Source organism: Anabrus simplex, chromosome 1 (assembly GCF_040414725.1).
Source record: "Anabrus simplex isolate iqAnaSimp1 chromosome 1, ASM4041472v1, whole genome shotgun sequence".
NCBI classification, from domain to species: domain Eukaryota; kingdom Metazoa; phylum Arthropoda; class Insecta; order Orthoptera; family Tettigoniidae; genus Anabrus; species Anabrus simplex.
In genome coordinates, this window is record NC_090265.1 from 257254321 (window position 1) to 257275379 (window position 21059).

General features: G+C 39.6%; 1 protein-coding gene across 3 annotated transcripts in view; it reads right to left on the bottom strand.

Moving 5' to 3' along the window:
• Nucleotides 1-21059, bottom strand: part of LOC136864716 (carcinine transporter) — a 214871-nt gene that overhangs the window by 146568 nt on the left and 47244 nt on the right. The window contains exons 1-2 of one of the 3 annotated variants that reach the window (XM_067142053.2): nt 15792-15909; nt 3766-4032 (exon numbers count right to left, since the gene is read on the bottom strand). The exons of 1 other annotated variant lie outside the window; for it this stretch is intronic. In XM_067142053.2, coding sequence (XP_066998154.2) covers nt 3766-4004 — 239 coding nt within the window. In that variant the 5' untranslated portion in view covers nt 4005-4032; nt 15792-15909. Of the gene's footprint in view, nt 1-3765; nt 4033-15791; nt 15910-21059 lie in introns of those variants that run through there. One more of the 3 variants, XM_067142062.2, reaches the window with a different exon arrangement.

Genomic DNA, 21059 nt, shown 5'->3' on the forward strand with positions numbered 1-21059 from the left:
CTGGACGCAGCTCTTGGTTTTATCATATAATGGTTGTACTCGTGCAACAATGTCGTCAGGCACTCCCCAGGTCTCAAACATTCCCAGGCATGCGCCTGCGTGGTCCAGGATCATATGCTTACCCGATGTTCAGAAAAACAGTTATACGTGTTTTACCTTTCTCCCAATACTTATCATAAAGCATTCTGTTGGCAAAAATGAAGTCTATAGTTGATCTGTGAGGTCTAAATCCATGTTGCTCCTCTTCAACGTACATTCAAAGCATTTTTTAATCCTGCTCTCAAGAATGGATTCGTAGATTTTGAGGCCATGTGACTAGATTTACACCTCTGTAGTTGGTACATTTCTTTCTATCACCTTTGTTTCGACAATGGGATGATGACTCCCTGCTTCCAGTCGTTGGGTATTACATTCTCTTTTCAAATTCTGTGCAGTATTCTGTACGTCCTCTGTTGTCCAACCTCTCCAAGTGCATTGATTATCTCGAAATTAAATTCATCCGACCCAGTTGACTTGTAGTTTTTCATTTGCCACCTTTGTAATACTGGTAATTTCCGTTATTGTTAAAATATCCTATTTTAGTTATTCACGTACCGTAGATTTATAGGCTGCTTGATTTTTGGTTAGCAGGCCAAGACTTGAATGATTAATTGTTTTGTTTTCAACTGTTGTTCCTGACGGTGTATAATGCATCGCCAAATGTTTACGTGATGTGAGACGAGAAGTCTCTTAAACTGAGGGTGAAGTCCTTTCACCATATTATTGGTGCGCTGCCATTCATTTAGTACTAAATGATATACCTCCCTTACCTCAGGAGGGAATCCAGGAGGAACTGCTCGCCTTTGTCCTCGTTATATACGGCCATTAATAGATTTCACTTTAGCATAAGATGTAAGTTGCAAGACATCTTCAATAAATATGTCATTTAATAAATCCCAAACCATTTGCAAGTCATTTAGTGGAATGACCGACAGTCCAGTAATGTCCTGTACTTGGTTTCTTATTTCAGGGTGGTCACTGTCCAAATAATGTACCCTCAAACCTCTGTTGAATACATTTTCTCCATATGCCTTTATTAAAGTGGAAGAGACGCCCACTGGCTAATACCTGAGGGTATGCCAATCGAAAAGCGTTCATATTGATGAGTTCAAAATCGCGCATTACATAAGTAAAATTACATGTGCGATTTAGATGTACCGAGTAATTTTTAACCACTTCATTCTTACAAACTGTCAAACAAAACACCAAAGAAAATCCAAATCCAAAAACGTTCCCATGTACTGTGAAAAATTGAAATAATTGATTTGGAACTGTTTAAAACGTTCCATTACTGAATATTGTCACTTTCAACCATGTGTTATATGTTTATATCGGTGGAAAAAAAAATAGCACTCCTGACTTATCGTTTATACCTGAATCAAACCACAGAAAATTTTATCCTGTCAATGTCTTGTTGTTAAGTTCAATAATCACAATGCCCTTCCTTAAGTGCGGAAGTGGAGGGCTATTTTGATTTTGCTGCTAAAGAAACCATTCTGATACTGCATCTCGTTGCAGAATACTTACTAAAATGTCTTCATTACTAACTCCGGTAAGTACTTGTCTTACAACGGTGCTTGGTGGTTCGAATGGATCTTCCCTTGCCTTATTTCTTATTCTGTTCACTATTCCTCTAACCCTTTGTTTCTTTTACGTTTGGACAATTAAAATCTTTCCCTATACCACTAGTCATAATTCTAAACTTTTTGAAGTCAGCATTCGCTGTACATCTTGTATACAGGTCTTCCGGTCAGAATATTGCCGACATTTCCCCACCACCACCCTCCACCCCACGGATTCCATAATGGTATCTCCATGTAACAATATGGGCTTGTTCTTCTGGCTTTAGATCACTTGGGGCATTACATCCATTTCATAAATAATTGTATTATATTTCATAATATTGCAGAGTAACGATAAATTATTGTTGGACCATTTTAGTTTATTGGACATTTTTACATTCTGGATATTTTCATATGCTGGACATTATTGTCTGGCAGATAACTTCCTTGTCGAGCTTTTCATATTGTGAACCAATTGTACGTAGACCATTAAATGTTGGACAGTTTAGCATATGGACGATTTTGATGGGACCGTATGTTATTGTGGACATCCTTTTATGGATCTTGGAAACGTGACAAGAATCGTTACTTTTTTGTCCAGAGAAACAGTGAAATAGGCAATTTGTCAAGAATCCGTAGAATCACTTAGAATAAAGTATATCGAAATAAATGAATATAGAATTAGAGAAAGAATTCAGTGATTATAAGACCTTACGAGTTCTTGCAACTCGTTTTTGCTTGGAAGGACTTCATTTAGTATGTGACGCCTGCATGCGATCATAAGGTACTTGCTAACTCTTGAAAACTTCAGGCAGTAGAGTTAATAGCAAAGACCGCATTGTAAACTTTGGGATTAACTGACTAATGTAAAAACATAAATATGCAACTTATAAAGGGGAGTTTCTTGTCCGTCCTGTAAAATTGTTTTGGTACCTGTCATCTTTTAAAATTGTTGTGAAACGATGTACTAAAACTGACTTGAAATTTAGGACACTAAGTAAACTTGTGAGCAAATATTTCCGTTGTATATTTACACTGCATTACCTCAAGTGAAGTAAAGTATATTGAAAACGAAACTAAAATGAGAGAAAGAATTCAGTGATTAAAGATCTTCTGAGTTCTTGAAACTCCTTTTGCTAATAAGTTCATTCTTAGGTGTATGATAATAAAATCTCTATTTCAAACACCTGTCAGTGTTGCCTAGAACATCATCAGCCACAAGTCTCCATGGTGATTTCTGGCATACACGAACATTGAATTTGCTTTTATGTAACATCTAAAAATGCTAGTTACGATAGAATTGCTCTGAACCGTCGATGTACCTTTCCAACCATTATAAAACATGTGCTGTAAATAGTTTCTTTGGAGGATTCGTTTTATGCGTCATAAACGCCTCTCGCTAAACTTCTGATCTTTGCATCACGGGCTAAGTCTTTTTTTAATTCTAGAATTTTACACCTATTGTGATGATCGTTACGTAAAGGTGGGAGGGGGAACAACCAGCATTATCAGACCCTCTTGGCGCTCTGAACGAATTGCAGAAATATGAATATAAAATCGAATTAGTTCAAATGACAACTTTAGAAGGAAAGTAAATATGTAAACTAAACTTCATAATGTGAGATTTGCGGAAATATAAAACGGATTGGCGAAAACACACACTGAATGCAGCCAGTTGTCTTTAATGACGAGTGAATGAACGTATTTATTTTAAATATTATAAATGTGTTTTTAACTTCAGTAATCCAGTATAATGTTATTACCGCTATTGTTATTTGTATTATGTTAATTTAATATACCTAGCGGCTTTTAATTATTATTAATAGTTTAAATTCAGTCTATTTTATTGCTATAACATCTCTATATTATTTTTCATTTACTCATGATATACATTGCTACAGTTGTGCACGTTCATTTTTATTTTTACCATTATTATATTATTTAATAATTCTAACACTGTACATCGTAATGGCAAAGGGTAACAGAGGGCTTATATCCCTAAGTTTGACAGAAATAAACATCATATATCAATCTGTCCATCTATCCTATCTCTCTATCTAGACGTCAAGTGAATAAAGAGATTGTACATGTTGCATTGTACTTTGGCCTCATTACTGTTATACGCTCAAAGTTTAGACAACATGGCACTCCATTGTAAGTGTACCTGGGTATATTGAGCTCCAACCATCGTTCATGTGTATAATTAGTCTTCTCTCTTCCAGGCACATGGCACCAGTGGTTGGGGACGGCCATGGCAAGCACGAAGTTGAGGAAGGGCATGGCGACAAGAGTGGTGAAAACGAGGTTGAACGTCAGGTTGAACCGCGTCTGAAACTTGCCACGCGTCCCGACGTGCTTCATCAACTCGTCGAACAGCGCCTCCTCCTCATCGGGGACTGTCATCGTGCCTCACTTCAGTTGTCAGCAACACCTGCAATATATGGGGGTTGACATAAAGCATGAAAAATGAAGGTGTAAAGAAGTATATCAACGTTCCGCCAGCGAAATCCTCTATGTGAAATATTTCAGCTTAGAACTTTGGCCGGTAAAGTTCTATCATCTAAAGTTCAATATCCTGCGAATTCTCGCTTTTGGAGGTATATGTGTTGCGGGACAGTATTTCTCCCACAACATAATCACACAGCGGTTTTCTCAGGCGCAACGACTATATTACTTTACGGTATAAAGCGTATGATGGAATTGCCACCGAGCAACTGCATATTAAACCACATTTTATTTCAAGAAGTTTAACTCATTTGTTACAAATTAGATAAGTGTTTTTCACATATTCATCCAGTATAATGACAACAGAAATCAAAATGGCGAGAAAAGGTTTAAGAGTACAAGGCTCCCGTGACTTCACCAGAAGAACCCAGTGTGACCTAACACATTCAAGAGAAAATCGGCAAGGCCGCCAAGAAAACTCTAAAGAAAATTAAATTAATGAGAAATACAACTCAGGAAAACAATTTTCGTACCAGTCCTGATCGCCTCTACGGAGGAGAGGGAATTAACCTAGCCGCTAAGTGAGATAGAGTAGTTAGCTGTATGCCCGGTCAACTTTCCCCTAAGAAATTAACTTGGTTCTCAGTTCCCACTGTAGACTCAGTGAACTACAGGGCCACGTGCCTCTCCAAAAATGGAAATCTCAGGAAAAAGGACAAACGTCCTTAAAGGCGAGTCGGCCACGCTTCTACCATCCCGACTCGGCAGTCCCCACTGAGGGCCTTGGCTAGCCATGACGACTATTGGCCAGATACAAGGCATGGGGATATTTTAGTGACACATGGTCAGCTAACTGATTGGGTTTCTGACCAGGCCCATTGCATTTCCTATCAACAACTGCTCAGTTGACCTTACAAAATTCAATGTATTGCGTTTCAGCCCTTAGTCCATGACGAGGATCGATATATGAGACCTGAATAGAACCGGACTTTCCGATTATAAAGAGAAATTATTTCTCGGGAACCGTGCGTAAGACATATTTAGACATAGGTATAATTACTTTCTACAAGACTTCAATTTTGCGTTATATAAACCTTTAGAACTCCAGTAGCAAAATTGTTAAAATTGTAATAAACATAGCCACACTTCGGAGGTTACTGAAGTGTGCCCGAGTGAAATAATAACTATTTTATTCCAAGTTGCTTTACGTCGCACCGATACAGATAGGTCTTGTGGCGACGATGAGGGCTAGGAGTGAAAAAAAGCGGTCGTGACCTTAATTAAGGTACAGCCCAAGCATTTGCCTGGTGTGAAAATGGGAAACCACTGAAAACCATCTTCAGGGCTGCCGACAGTGTAGTTCGAACCCACTATCCCTCGAATGCAAGCTGACTGCTGCGCGCCCCTAACCACGCGGCCAAATCGTTCAGTCTGATAATTACAATCTATTCGTTGCTTCAATTCTGGGGTTTGAGATATCGATCACCAACCCGTGCTGCTTTCAAGGTCAACACTATGAAAATACCAGCCCTTCCCATTGTACGTACAAAACAAGTGAGAAGTCGCTCTGATACCTTATATAGCCATTGTGTCTATACTGGTTTCTTTATTCATAATTAATTGACGCTAGGGTGTAGAATGAAGCAGCTGTAGTCTACATACTACGTACCACATCGGATTCGTTACCGCGAGCACAAAAGCTTGGTATTTCAACTGTTTCATAACGTTCTGAAACTGCACAAAAGTGAATCACTTTTATCAGCACACAGATTTATTGGTGCAAGATTTGCTTATCTCTATGAGAGTGAAGGTGAGATCAGTGAATGGTCGAAATCGTTCTATGGATTGCATGATTGCATTATTTGATGTCAAATTTATTCGAAGAATGCTTGTGGAACTTACTAGTGTTGCCCCAGAAACGGAAAAATTCGGTGATAATCTTTCGGAATCTTACGTGGCCTAAAATACTTCCATTCTCCTGTACAGTGGTCTTTTTTTTTTTTTTTTTTTTTTTTTGCTAGTTGCTTTACGTCGTACCGACTCAGATAGGTCTTATGGCGACGATGGGACAGGATAGGGCTAGGAGTGGGAAGGAATCGGCCGTGGCCTTAATTAAGGTACAGCCCCAGCATTTGCCTGGTGTGAAAATGGGAAACCACGGAAAACCATTTTCAGGGCTGCCGATAGTGGGGTTCGAACCTACTGTCTCCCGAATACTGGATACTGGCCGCAATTAAGCGACTGCAGCTATCGAGCTCGGTGTACAGTGGTCTCTTCCTATCGCTGACATTCCATGCACTACTAATGAAGCAGAGTGAATATTGACAAAAATAGAATGTTTATAAATTATAATTAAAACATTTACGACCCCCCCCCCCTTCGTCAGACTCTACAAAGAGACCTTGAGTTCGATTCTGACTCAGCTGGCCCGAATTCCATTATCCGGCTCTGTCACAAATTTTTAATTCGCTTGAAGATTTTAAATTTGTAACACTGGACTTCGGAAGCGAAACAAAGAAAATGGATTAAAATATCAATCTAAGAAGCCATGTTGTTTGAAACCTGTAACTTTTTTTTTTTGCTAGTTGCTTTACGTCGCACCGACACAGATAGGTCTTATGGCGACGATGGGACAGGAAAGGCGTAGGAATGGGAAGGAAGTGGCCGTGGCCTTAATTAAGGTACAGCCCCTGCATTTGCCTGGTGTGAAAATGGGAAACCACGGAAAACCATCTTCGGGGCTGCCGACAGTGGGGTTCGAACGCACTATCTCCCGGATGCGAGCTCACAGCTGTGCGCTCCTAACCGGACGGCCAACTCGCCTGGTGTATGTGTAACTATTGTGATGTTTACTATTGCTTTATGTGAACCTCTTCCCGTTGTTCCCCATCTCATCTGCGGGCGAACGCTAGGGTGATAGTAATCATCAAAAGCGCAGATTGGTCCTTCTTTCTGTTACAAAAACGCTCATCATGTAAAGCCAAACAATATAAAATAAGTGTCCCTCTCAATAGGCTATATGAAAAGCACATACGAAATTTTCTTGCCACTTCTACGGACTTAGGGTTGTCTATTGCTGCTTACGTACGTATTTACGAAGTGTAGTTGCCAATACGAGTGGTTAAAAAATTGTGAACGCTCTTTTAACTCTCTTGTATTAGAGTTTCTCAATATTATAATTTGTAATATAAGTTGAAAAGTCGAGCTATTTGGCCGTGCGGTGAAAGTAGCAAGCTGTAAGCTTGCATTTGCGGGAGGTGGTGGGTTCGAATCGCACCGTTGGCATCGCTTAAGATGGTTTTTCCTGGTTTCCCATCTTCAGAACAGCCAAATGATGGAGGTCAGCCAAATGATGGAGGTGTACCTCAATTAAAGGCAGAGCAACTAGCTTTTCCATCCTTACGCCACTGAAAACCTTTGTGTTTGTGCGACGTTAAACCACTAGCAAAAATTTAATTTGACTATTGTTAGTGATATCACTGTTTAGGTAAGTTGGGCAAATCGACCTCATTTAGAAACATCACTCTGTTAATTGTCCGACTCGTTGGCTGAACGGTCAGCGTACTGGCCTTCGCTTCAGAGGGTCACGGGTTCGATTCCCGGCCGGGTCGGGGATTTTAATAACCTTAATTGGTTAATTCCAATGGCTCGTGGGCTGGGTGTATGTGTTGTCTTCATCATCATTTTATCCTCATAACGACGCGCAGGTCGCCTACGAGAGTCAAATAGAAAGACCTACACCTGGCGAGCCGAACCCATCCTGGGATATCCCGGCACTAAAGGCCATAAATTTCACTCCGTTAATTTCTCTTCTCATATACTCTTCGTACTTTCTTTAAAGAATGCTGATTTCTTTTACCCTGTTTTTTGCCGACTCCTTGAAACCTTTGGTAAGTTTGCGCTTTATCTTGGCGAGGCATTTATGCATTGACGGGATTGAGTGGTTAGCTCTACACCCCGACTTTGCCCCCAGGACTTCAAGAATTAACGTGGTAGTTTTTAGGTAAATCTCATTTCTGTTGTAGGCTGAGTGAGCCCCAGGCCCATGGCACTTTTCAGAAGTGGAAGTCTCAACTTTTTGATCACCTTTTCTGATCAAGAATTGAACTCATATCCAAGCACGACTTTGCTTTTTTTTAACTTCGTGTGGATATTTTTAACCTGGTGTCGTCCTTGTAAGTCTGACCCTCCGACGAGCGTGGGCTGCGTCTGCTGTGTAAGGGAAACTGCATTGTGGTAGGGTCGATGATAGTGCTGTAGGCTCAGAATGAGTTGCAGGAATGTTGGGGACAACACAAACACCCAACCCCAAGCAAAGGGAATTGACCGTTTAAGCTTAAAGTTAAATTCGGTGCTCCGAGGACCGAAATTCAAGACGCTGCCCACTTAGCCATGGAGTCAGACACGTCTGTACTGTTTCGACTAGATAACCCAATATATATGTACAACACTGAATCTTAACTGATGTTTAAAATTCAAGGATTCCGTCCTCTCACTGTTCCTAGTTTGAAGAAAAAGTTCTACCGCCAGGGTTCAATTTGTTTTGATAACTCACAGTAATAAACTGATCAATGTTCACTGATTCCAATGTGGATTTCACCTAAGAATTTGTTTCTATTTATTTTACTTAGAGAATGAAATTCGTTTTGTGAGTGCTGTGTACAGTGGCTTACCTGCTGGCTTAACACCCAAGGCCGAAGGTCGGATCTATGTCGATCCTGGATTTTAATTTCACTAAAATATCACCTGGCGTCAAGAAGGGCATGCGGCCTTAAACCTCCGGCCTAAACCGAGATGAGCCTGGTGGCTCCAGCAAGCCCATAAATAACTGGAATAAGCTGGCATTCTCTTTACGTCACACCGACACAGATAGGTTTTATGGCGACGATGGGATAGGAAAGGGCTAGGATCGGTAAGGAAGCGCCCGAGGCCTTAATTAAGATGATGTGGGATTCGAATTCACTATCTCCCTAATGCAAGCTCACAGCTACGTCACCCAAACCGCGTAGCCAACTCTCTCGGTCATTGCATTGTCATATAGTATTAGATGTGATGAAATAACTAAAGACAGAATCTGTATTAAAGTACATAGGAATCTGGGGAAACAACGGGGAGATCACGTCAGCATAAAGCTTCGTGAATGATTCTCAAAGTAGATCGTACAATACCACCCTAGGGGGACGTCCAGCTAAAAAATGAACTGAGACAGTAAAAGGTCACCTGGTCTAATACTTCACTGACTGATGATGATATAATATTAGCTAGTAATGTTGCAAGATCTGAGAAAGGACTGTCTTTATTATATATCGGACGTTGTATTATTATGTAACGCAGGTTATTCTTATGCCTGGGAAGAAGATGGAATACTGTAAAGGCAATAAAGCCCATTATATTTCTTTCAGGCACTGTTTCAACATTTCTGTCTTAAATCCCGTGCCTTATCTTTATATCTGTGTCGAATGGAAAATATTCTTCACACGTGGTTTAAATTTTACGTAAGAATAGCGCTGTTTGCATTCTTGATAATTAATCTGTCCTCAAGCTTTCTCAAGCTCAAGCACCTGGAGCTTAAGATGTTCTGTTTACCGGTGTCAGTCCAGTGATGTAAGTGCACTTTATTCACATAGAAGTACTGAATGAGCTATGTGATTTGTTCGGCAAATCAGATGCAATACTACCAACAACATTCGCTTGCGAAGTTTATGGTAGTGTTTTTTCAGTAATTAAACGCAATCAGAAATGAGAGGACGTTTCCAGGTTTAGTAAACGCTGTTCGTCTCCTTCACATCCGACCACTTCCGATCAGTTGCCTCACTGGACCTCAGATAGTGTGTCCAACGCGTGATCTCAGGATCACTCTCTGCTGAAGTTGCCCATATTTTTAGGGCGTACAAAAATCTTGGCATTCTGTCACAATTATATTTTTGATATATTAAAGAACTCCACGGTACACTCTGTGGCCAATCAATAAAATCAAATAAACTTCCTGTAGAAGTGTGGGGAATGAAAGCGAGCGAGATATGTAACGCTGCCACTCTACGATTGTGTATTCCTTCACTCACAATATTGTAAATAAATGGAATGACATGCTGAACGAAAGAAACTATACGCCCAATGGTTTGATTACAGTATATATTCAATATGCTCCCTCTCCCCTCCTACTTTGATGCACAGTTCACAACGGTGTAGTGACCTTTGGACTCTGTTCAGGATGTGTGGTGTGTCGCTAATGACCTGAAAAGCTGCCTGTATTCTTAGAACAACTTGTTCTTCTCTTCCTACGGGGTTCGCATATTCAACTGTGCAGAACAAACTGTACACTGCTTACTGGAGATCGGAAGCGACTATGCGAAACGAAAGATAAACTTATGCATTCGCAAAGAGCATTGCCTCTGTTTTTCCCTTCCCACTTACGATCGCTTTCCTTCCCTCCCCTGACGCACAGCAACAGGCAGCGGCTTGTGCTCTGACACAGCAAACACGGCAAATTCGTCAATTTGAATCGCGCGCCTGGAAATAAAAAAATAACCTCACTTTCACAAAAAGAAAGATTTTCTCCACCAATCCGATTGCACCATCGTTCTTAACATAACACGAAGTGCATCCCTGAATTTTTACACCCTGTATACGTATGCACATGCCATTCGAATATGACTTTCTGTAATTATGTGAGTGCGTTTTTGAACTCATATTCGTAAAACGAAGGTTTCAGAATTACCGGGCAATGTCTTCGTCTGTAGTAAAGTACAAAACAAATGAAAATTATTTTCTCTGGATGCAAAGTGGTCACTTACAGAATCAAATCTTTTGAGATTTTTTATATCCAAAATCTTTAAAGTATTTTTCAATTTCTTTCATCTCCAGCTCCAGTTGAATATCGGATTAGTGCCTAACACACAAGCTACGACCTCCTTCTTCCCAGTTCTTGCACCAACTAATGGCAAATATCCATTCCAGTAAAGTTTCCACGGTCATGCAGGTTATAGGACAGATTTCATAGGCATTAAGTAGGCCTATACGAAACGGTCGAAACGTAATTCCAACCTCATTATAATAGCCTATACAACAAGCAGAAAATATTATGATTGATTCGTATCAAGCAAATTATTTAGAACTGAACCTGCACGCTTTTAACAGTGTTCTATGTTAAGAATGTAGCTGCTACAGGTTGCACTGTTTTAAGTTGTTTGTTCAGGAAGAACGTAACATTTCTGGAAAACTTCAGAAAAGTTAAAACTGAGAGGGACGTTTTAAGGTGAAAAAATGTGAGCTTGATTTACTGAAGTAGCCACGTCGTTTGTGAGTTCACATTCCTACTGACAGATTAATCTACATATATAAAATAACATGTCCTGACTGACTGACTGACTGACTGACTGACTGACTGACTGACTGACTGACTGACTGACTCATCATCGCCGAGCTAAAACTACTGGACGTAAAGAAAGGAAATTTTGGGAATGCATTTATAATATAGTGTAGGTGATCACTAAGGGAGGCATAATAGGAGTAAAAATTGGTATTTGGAATCTCCTGTAAAAATAAAGAAACACGTACTTTTGTTTTTGGAAAATCCAATTAATGGGGGTGAACAGTAGTGAAAAATAGGGTGAATTTTTAGAAGGATTATATCTACAGTATATCTCCGATTTTCAACATGTTACAGACGTAAAAATTAGTATTTGGAATCTCCTGTAAAATTAAAGAAAGATAATTTGTTTTCAGAAAATCCACTTACTGGGATTTAAAAAAGGGGGTGAATTTTTAAATAAGCATACCTGCAATATATCTCACAACTTAACATGTTACAGAACTGAAAATTGGTATTTTTAATCTCTTTTAAAAATAAATAAATGCATTTGTTACAGAACTGAAAACTGGTATTTTTAATCTCTTTTAAAAATAAATACATGCATTTTTTGTTTTCGGAAAAACCACTTGGGGGAATGACTGAAAAGGGTTTGTTTTCTTTTTATTAGAGTACTGATATCTCAAAACCTGAAGATATTACAGGCGTGAAAATTGGTATTTGGAAACTCTTTTAAAAATAAAGAAATACTTGTTTTTGGAAAAATCCAGTTAAGGTGGATGAAAGGAATGAAAAAACAGTTGAATTATTTGCGAGTGGATACTTATATTTCAAAAACTAAAGATGCTGCAGACGTGAAAATTGGTATTTGGATCTCCTTTCAACGTAACGAAACACGTATTTCTTTGATTTCGGAAAATCCAGTGTGCGGGTGAAATATTTGAACAATTAATCGAACTATTTATATGAGGATACTTATATTTAATAAAAACTTAAGTTGTTATATACGTGAAAATTGGCATTTGCAATCTCCTCTAAAAATAAAGAAACATGCATTGTTGTGGGGAAAATCAGCTTGGGGAGGGGGTTAAATAGGAGTTGAATTCTTTTCATGAGGACACATAAATCTCAAAAACTGAAGATATTACAGCCATGATAACTGGTATTGGGAAGCTCCTTTATAAATAAGAAACGCGTGTTTTTTTTTTTTTTGGAAAATTCACTTAAGGGGGAGGGTGAAAGAAAGTGAAAAAGGTGAATTCTTTTTATGGGGATAATTACATCTCAAAAAGTGAAGGTTACAAACGTGAAAAATGGCATTTGGAATCTCCTTTAAAAGTAAAGGAACACACAATTTTTGGGGTGGCGGATCAACTTAACGGGCGTGGGGTGAAAAGACAGTTGATTTATTTTTATGAGGATATTCATATCTAAAACCTGAAGATATTACATACATGAAAATTTGTTTTTGGAATTTTCTTTCAAAGTAAAGAAACATGTAGGTATTCTTTTGTTTTCGGAAAATCCACTTAAGCAGGGTGAATGAATTGAAAAGTTACTTGAATTCTTTGTGTAAGGATAGGTATATCTCAAAAACTAAAGATGAAAATTGGTACTTGGAATCTCCTTTAAAATTAAGAAACATTTCTTTTGTTTTCGAAAAATCCACTTAAGGGGTGAAATAATTGAAAAATAGTTGAATTATTGGTATGAGGATACTTATATCTAGAAAATCAAAAGATGTTACAGACGTGAAAATTGGTATGTGGAATCTCCTCTCAAAATGAAGTAACACATACTTTTTCGGAAAATCGATTTGGATGGGGTTTAAAATAAGTAAAGATGGAATTGAATTCTGTTTAAGAGGATACATATATCTAAAAAATTGAAGAGATTACAGACGTGGAAATAGGTTTCTTGAATATCATTTTAAAAAAAGAAACAGTTATTTTTTCGGCAGTTTCTCACATGTACAGTTCTATGTTGCATGGTCACCTTAGCCCCGAAAGGCAAAACTACAAACGTGGTTTACAAAGATTTTCTGGGGTAAATGAAACTCAATTTCCGGTGAGTTTTCATACTTAGGAATTTTCAGATAATGTTTTAGTACAAGACCGAGTCTGAAAGGAATTGAAAAAGTGGGCGAATTTTTAAAATGAGTATCGGTATATATACAGTATATCGTCGCTGCCGGTACAAAACCTCCTATGTGAAATATTTTAGCTTAGAACATTGGCCGGTAAGGTTCTGTCATCTAAGGTGCAATATTGTGTGAATATGGTCAAGGCATTTTCGCTCTACATAATATATGTGCTGCGGGTCAGTATATCTCCAAAAATATTATCACAGAGGAGGTTTTGTCCCGGCAACGACGATATGTAAAAACTGCGAAATCCACTCGAGCGAAGTCGCGGGTAACTGCTATTATCACATAAAGTTGCTCGGTTTCATGGTAAATTTGAAATTAAATGGCGTATGGCTTTTAGTGCCTGGAGTGTCCGAGGACAAGTTCGGCTCGCCAGATGCAGGTCTTGGATTTGACTCTCGTAGGCGACCTGCTCGTCGTGATGGGGATGAAATGATGATGACGACGACATATAAATCCAGCCCCCCTGCCAGCGAAATTAACCAATTATGGTTGAAATTCCCGACCCTGCCGGCAATCGAACCCGGGTCCCCTGTGACCAAACATTAGCACGCTAACCATTTAGCTGTGGAGCCGGCCGTGGTAAGATTGTTGGAATTTGTTTACTAGCAATGTCAAAACAAACTGGACGGGTTGCAGTTTCCTTCGGATTGACTTTTCGACTCCTGCCACAAGAATAGTTGAGTATTTTAAGTTTCATTTGCCAAAGAAGCACTTTTCATGGACATGACTGAAATAAATATTTTATTTATATGAAATGTCTTGTTTTACAGACCGCTTTTAGGTATAGTTACGGGTAGATCTTGGAAAAACTTAGAAATTTTCCTCTCTTTTGATCCAGACAGTTATACCCAAACAACTGCCAGGGTGATTCTATCAAAAAAGTTGCAATAATATAAACTGTTCTAAAGTTAACTTTTGTAAGAAATTTTCCTAAATAAAATCAACCGTTCGTAAACTGTGAGCAAACAGCACTTCATTTCCATCTTACTTCTTCCTCATTTGTATATGATAATGCTAATTATCCCAGTATTTCAATTAATCAAATCAAACCAAACGCCATGACGTTACAGCCTTGATGGGCCTTGGCCTACCAAACGGCCGCTTTTCAGCCCAAATGCCTGCAGATTACGAGGTGATGCGTGATTAGGGTGACGGTTCTTCTCAACCGATATATCTTGGCTTTTTAGTCCGGGGCCACTACATCGCCATCAGGTACTTCTTCAATTGTTCTCAGACAGGCTGAGTAGACCTCAAAACAGCTCACAGATCGACTTAAAATTCCATACTTGGCCTGGAATCGACCCAGGACTCCTGTATAAAAGGCAGGCTCACTACCCCTATACTGCGAGGCTAAAATCTAAATCAACGCAATTGTAAAATATATTCCGAACTTCAAAAAAAAATTTCCCGGTAGTTTTCATGTGATTGTCGTATCTATCTATACGTACATACATACTGTATAGTCGCTCGTAAAAGAGAATAAACGCATGATATTTGATAAATTCCTCGCAGATATACTTTCCTCAGAAACAATCATGTTTACTGTGAGTATCCACGAGTTTTTACCTTTATGACAGGTGAATTATACTTCGATAAAAATTAAAATGAAGTCTAATCAAATATTAAATGCGAGGAACATACAATACTATACATACATCGAACAGGTAGTCTCCAAGGCATTTAACGCCGTGGGAGGGAGTCAAAGAAAATAACATCCTGATAACGTTGATGAATAATTTTCATGTCCGTGCTGATGTTAACTTACTTCACTACCATAAAAAAATATGTTCTACCAAATCAACACTTGTTATGTACTGAACTAGTTTTATTACACTAGAGGACCAGTTTCATCTCAGCATGGAGTCATCTTCAGCTCAAATATTAAAATCAAAAACCATTATACATGTACATAATGACAGATAAAAGTTTACCATATAATTTCCATGTCCTATTATTTACATTTATAAAAGTGTCTGATTTAAAAACTCATATTGAAAGTAACTAATGTTACAAACAAAAAATTTATGCTGCAGTATGACTGATTTTGTCCGTCAGGAGTTCATTCAAGTACCGAAAGTTAGCAACGTGTAGCTGTTACAAGTAAACGTCCTTAAGTGCTGCCAACTTCGGCCATTATCAGACACGCTATCGTGAAAACAGAACGTTAACTGTCAACATCACTGAGGTAAGTTTAGTAAATTTGTTGAGAAATATGTTGAATTTCTTTAAGCGGACGGCATGAACAATCAAATACTACATGTAAGGGAAGACAAGGTCTTATACGTACGAGACACGTCTGTTGTCATGAAAGTCTCTTGCGGGTTCTACTTAGTTTTAATCCAAAAACGTTATTTAAGTCTTCTTGTGTCGTATCGCCAGGTGCATTCTGTGCATGAGGTTCTCTCTCTATTCATCTAAAAATCTGTTCGTATGAACTTAACTGTGTGAAGAGAGATTACGCACTTTGGGGTAAGTATTTACAAACAAGCTCCATAAGGACCGATAAATTATCTCGTCATTGTTCTCTGCATGAGAAGATGATCCCGATGAAGTCAGTTATCAAAGTAGTGTTGCGATAAGATAAGTAATCCGACGCAATCATTGAGATAGATTGCTACCAAACAGAGCGCGCGAAGTTTTATTTACGTTTCAAATATGATTACTGTGCGCGCCAGGTATTTCATCATATTGTCTACCACAACGAAGCAAACATAATTTCTCATCCATATAATAAGTTAAAAAGTGAGCGGAAGCGTGATTGTCCCGAAAGAGAACTGTAATGCCATTGGATTATTTACATACATACATTATCATTATAGACTGTTACGCCTTTCAGCGTTCAGTCTGCAAGCCTCTGAGAATTTACTAAACTTCGCCACAATCCTCGATTTGCAACTAGTGTTGTGGCCTCATTTAGTTCTATACCTCTTATCTTTAAATCGTTAGAAACCGAGTCTAACCATCGTCGTCTTGGTCTCCCTCTACTTATCTTACCCTCCATGACAGAGTCCATTATTCTCCTAGGTAACCTATCCCCCTCCATTCGCCTCACATGACCCCACCACGGAAGCCGGTTTACGCGTACAGCTTCATCCATCGAGTTCATTCCTAAATTAGCCTTTATCTCCTCATTCCGAGTACCCTCCTGCCATTGTTCCCACCTGTTTGTACCAGCAATCATTCTTGCTACTTTCATGTCTGTTACTTCTAACTTATGAATAAGATATCCTGAGTCCACCCAGCTTTTGCTTCCGTAAAGCAAAGTTGGTCTGAAAACAGACCGATGTAAAGATAGTTTCGTCTGGGAGCTGACTTTCTTCTTACAGAACACTGTTGATCGCACCTGCGAGCTCACTGCGTTAGCTTTACTACACCTTGATTCATTTTTTGGATTATTTAGAACTTGTTAAATTGTATTGTACTTCATTACTGTATTTTCTCTTTCCTATATTATGTGTTTACATTCGTATATAACCTCCACTTTAAAGAATATAATTAACCACATCGAGGGCATGTACAGTGCATGCACTTGTCAGGTGGAAGATTCTGTGTCTTCGATTCGAATAGAAGTGGCAATCAGCAGCCTTTTATCAGCAATGTAGTTTCTGATAGTACTGGAGCTTGTGATGCCCCAAGCGATGACCCGTCCGTGAGGGGTGCAATAATGATGTAGACTGAGTGGACCTCGAAGCAGCTCTCAGAATCAGGTAAAAATCTGTGACCAGTCCGGGAATCAAACGCGATGCCTCAGGGTACGAGGCAGACTCAAACCCCCCGGCTTGATTTAATTTGTATCGCAATATTCGAAAAGGAATGCCTGTTGGCCTATAATTCCTTCACAGTTCTTAATTAATTTACAAATTAATTAGATTACTCTGTAATTGTCACATCTTGATTTAATATGACGGTAAATCTACTGATATGGTGTCACTCTCAAATGCAACCGAATGCACTGGGATTCGATTACACGACCTTGATCATAAAAATCGAACGCGGTGTCTGACTGGAGCTGGGCATTGTAATGTAATGCTAACAGTGAGTACATGTTACGTTATAAATTGAACTTAGCGCGGTGGAGGCTTAGAGCAGAGCCTCTCAGGGCGCATGCGCCTGGTCCATGCACTGTGCACGGTGCAAAAGACGACTTCGCTTGGTTGCCCAGAGTGCAGACCCCCACTCCTCGATTTGGAGCAATAGCGCTGTCTCTCTCTTTCCCCACGCCTGTCTCGCTCGCTCCCCCTGTCTCCCTCTTCCTCACTTGCTCCTTAGCGCTCCAAATCCCAGCCGAGTTGAGCCGAGTTGAGCCGAGCTTAGCCCAGTATCCCAGAGACGAAGCGTTGGTCCGAGCCGAGCCGAGTGGATATACTGAGTAGATCATGGCTACCCTCAATAGTTAACTCGTCAACATCTTTCTCCGTGACTCTGGAGGCCCTGGAATGAACTATATTTCTAACAGGGTCTCTCTATTTTGAGTCTGGTTACTATGGAGTGACAGTTGCCATTTCGCATTATTATTGCTCTGAAGACGATCCCGGTCGCAGGATCGAAACGCGTCAGCTGGTATTGAATATTACACGACCTAATATCCCCAAATAATTATCATTATGGATAAGAAGACTTTGAATTGGTGAAGGCTACTCTAACGAACACCATGTCCAAAGTCAAATTCAGAGGGGTATTATCAAAAAGCTTCGAGATCAAAACAGATGTTAGGCAAGGAGATGGTTTGTCCCCCATGCTGTTTAACTATCTGCTAGAGAAGGTCATTCGGGAATGGACGAACACACTAGCTGACAACTCTGGATTAAAAATCTGCTACACAAACGACAAGTTAACAGTCACTTGCTTAGCCTTCGCAGATGACCTCATACTCTTAGCTTTAAGCACGGAAGAAGCTACGTACCAGCTATTATCCCTAGAACGCATAACAGCTAAAGTAGGGCTGAAGATCGCTGTCAATAAAACAGAATTTCTGACCAACATCAGAGAAGCATCCAACTTCATTTCTTTGGGGGACAAAATAATACACAAGGCCAACCCATTCAAGTATATTGGAGAATGGATAACCCCAAATGATAATGAGGACCTTGCAGTGAAGAGTAGATGCACTGAATTAGAAAGAGCTTATCATCTTTGTAAGAACATATACAAGTCCAAATCCCTCTCCTTGAATCTTAGACACTACAACACCGTAGTAAGACCACCTGTACTGTACGCCTCAGAATGTCTAAACATGACCCGGAAAGGACAACTCAGAAAACTGGAACTGAAAGAGCAAAATATCCTCAGAAGGGTTATGGGTCCCATTAAAGAAGGAGATGGGTACAGAATCAGGCACAACAAGGAACTGTACAGTAAAATAGAGAGCATTACAACAGCTATGAGGAAGAGAAGACTAATGTTCTATAGTCAGGTAGTCAGGATGGACAGCCAGAGACTCACTTCAAGGATCTTCAACACTGTATCTAGAGGGAAAGCAACAAATGCCAAATGGACGAATTTAGTTCGGAAAGACCTAAAATACCTAAACATTGATCACATTGACATTTACAACCGAGATAAGTTCAGAAAGTTAGTGAAGAAATCTGACTCTCTCCCGTCACCAACAGCTAAATCACTGCGTCCAGGAGTAGGAGTGAAATGGACTCGAGAAAGAAAGGACATCCATAGCGCTAGAATGAAGGAATACTGAGCTAAGAGGAAGAAAAGAGGTCACCAGAGTTAAGAACAACGTGGTCCATCTTAGGCCTAAACGAATAATAATTAATAATAATAATAATAATAATAATAATAATAATAATAATAATAATAATAATTTCATTTTGAGTTATTGACATACGAGTTGCGAGTGTTGCTTTCAGTCTTCTAGAATGGTGTTATTTGCAGAAAAATAAGAGATATTAGAAGTGCATTTTTAATTTTCAAAGCGCAGATAAACCTCCGAGTATTACCTCTCCACGATATCTCTGTGATAGCGTGCACCTTTCTTTCGGTCATCCTTGTATTCAGGGAATGCAAAACTTTTAGTCGATCACCTGAAAATGCCCAGTGATCGTGGATGGGTGTTACATTTTCTTGAAGGCAGAGTGGATTTGACGAAGCTCGATCCGGTTGTTGGTCATTGTTAGTAGAGCTGAGATCAGGCAGGCCGCTTTGATGACAGTATTAAAAGTCCTGACTTCTTGAATGAGTGTTCGATAAGTTGGGGACAAATACTTCGACGTTGGTGGAAAACGTGAACAATTAGTGAATTCGTGTTGAGAGGACAAGGGCTTCTACAAGCTCAGACATAGGGTCTGACCCCCATTCAGGAGGCCACATTCAGGAGGCCCCATTTCTTTATATTGTCCTTGGAACTTCCAACGCCTGCTCTTAATATGTTCAGTGTCTTCCATGTAGTCCAGGTTTCTTCATGACCAGGGGGAAGATTTTCCTCCAATTTTAAGCGTTCTGGACGAAAAGGGATCTTCTGATTCCAGAGTAGAAGTCAGGTCTTCTTTACTCTGCACTAGGGGGGATGGGAATTGTATGAAACTGTTCCTGAACTTCAATCGAGTTGGTGACAGTTTGCGTCCATGTAGGGGGTGGGCTGAGCCTGTAAAAGCCCTTGACCTCTCAATACTTGCAGTTACTTCGCATCTGATCTCAGGAGGGGCTATTTTCGCAAGGGAGTACAGTTTGTCTGTTGGTGTTGGTTTCAGTCATCCTGTAATATGCCTGCATGTTTCATTCAGGGTGACATCGACCTTTTTGGTACGTGTAGATTTATGCCAAACTGCACTATCGTACTCCCCTGCTGAGTAACGAAGTGCTAAGGCAGGATGGGCACCCCGCTTTGAACCTGTCACTTTACGGACCAGGGAGTTCCGAGAGGAGACCTTTGCCTTGATGTTTGAACAGTGCTCCCTGTAAGTTAGAGAACGATCCAAATTAACACCCAAGTATTTCGTTGTGTAATTATGTTCTAAAACTTTGTACTTCCACTTCACTTGCAGCTTCTTGAGGATTGTTTGTTCTTCAGATGGAAAGCACATACTCGAGTTTTTTATGGGTTTGGTTTGATATTATTGGTCTCATAGTAGTAAGACGAAATATCGAATGCTGAAGTAAGATTGTCTGGGGCCGATGACCTTCGAAGTTAGGCCCCTTAAAACAACAAGCATCATCATCATCAGTTTGTTTTCTATTCTTTCAAAGCATTCACTCTGAGTAGCCAGGGCCAGTTCATCAGCGTAGAGGAAGCTTTTAGTATGAGGTGAATTTGGCTGGTCGTTGGTGTATATATTGAAAAGTAAGGGAGCTAGCACACTTCCTCGTGGAAGATCATTCTTTTGCGTCCTCCATCGACTTCGCTGACCCTGAAAGTCAACAAAGAATCGTCACTTCTGTAAAATACCAGCAACAATTCTGGTAAGCTTCAAATCCTTTGTAAGGCTGCACTGTTTTTGTAACATGATTTGATGTTGTATGGTGTCATAGGCAAAAGAAGGATCTACAAACACTACTCCTGTGACTTTTCGGGATTGAAAGCCATCTTCTATATACTGTGTTAGGT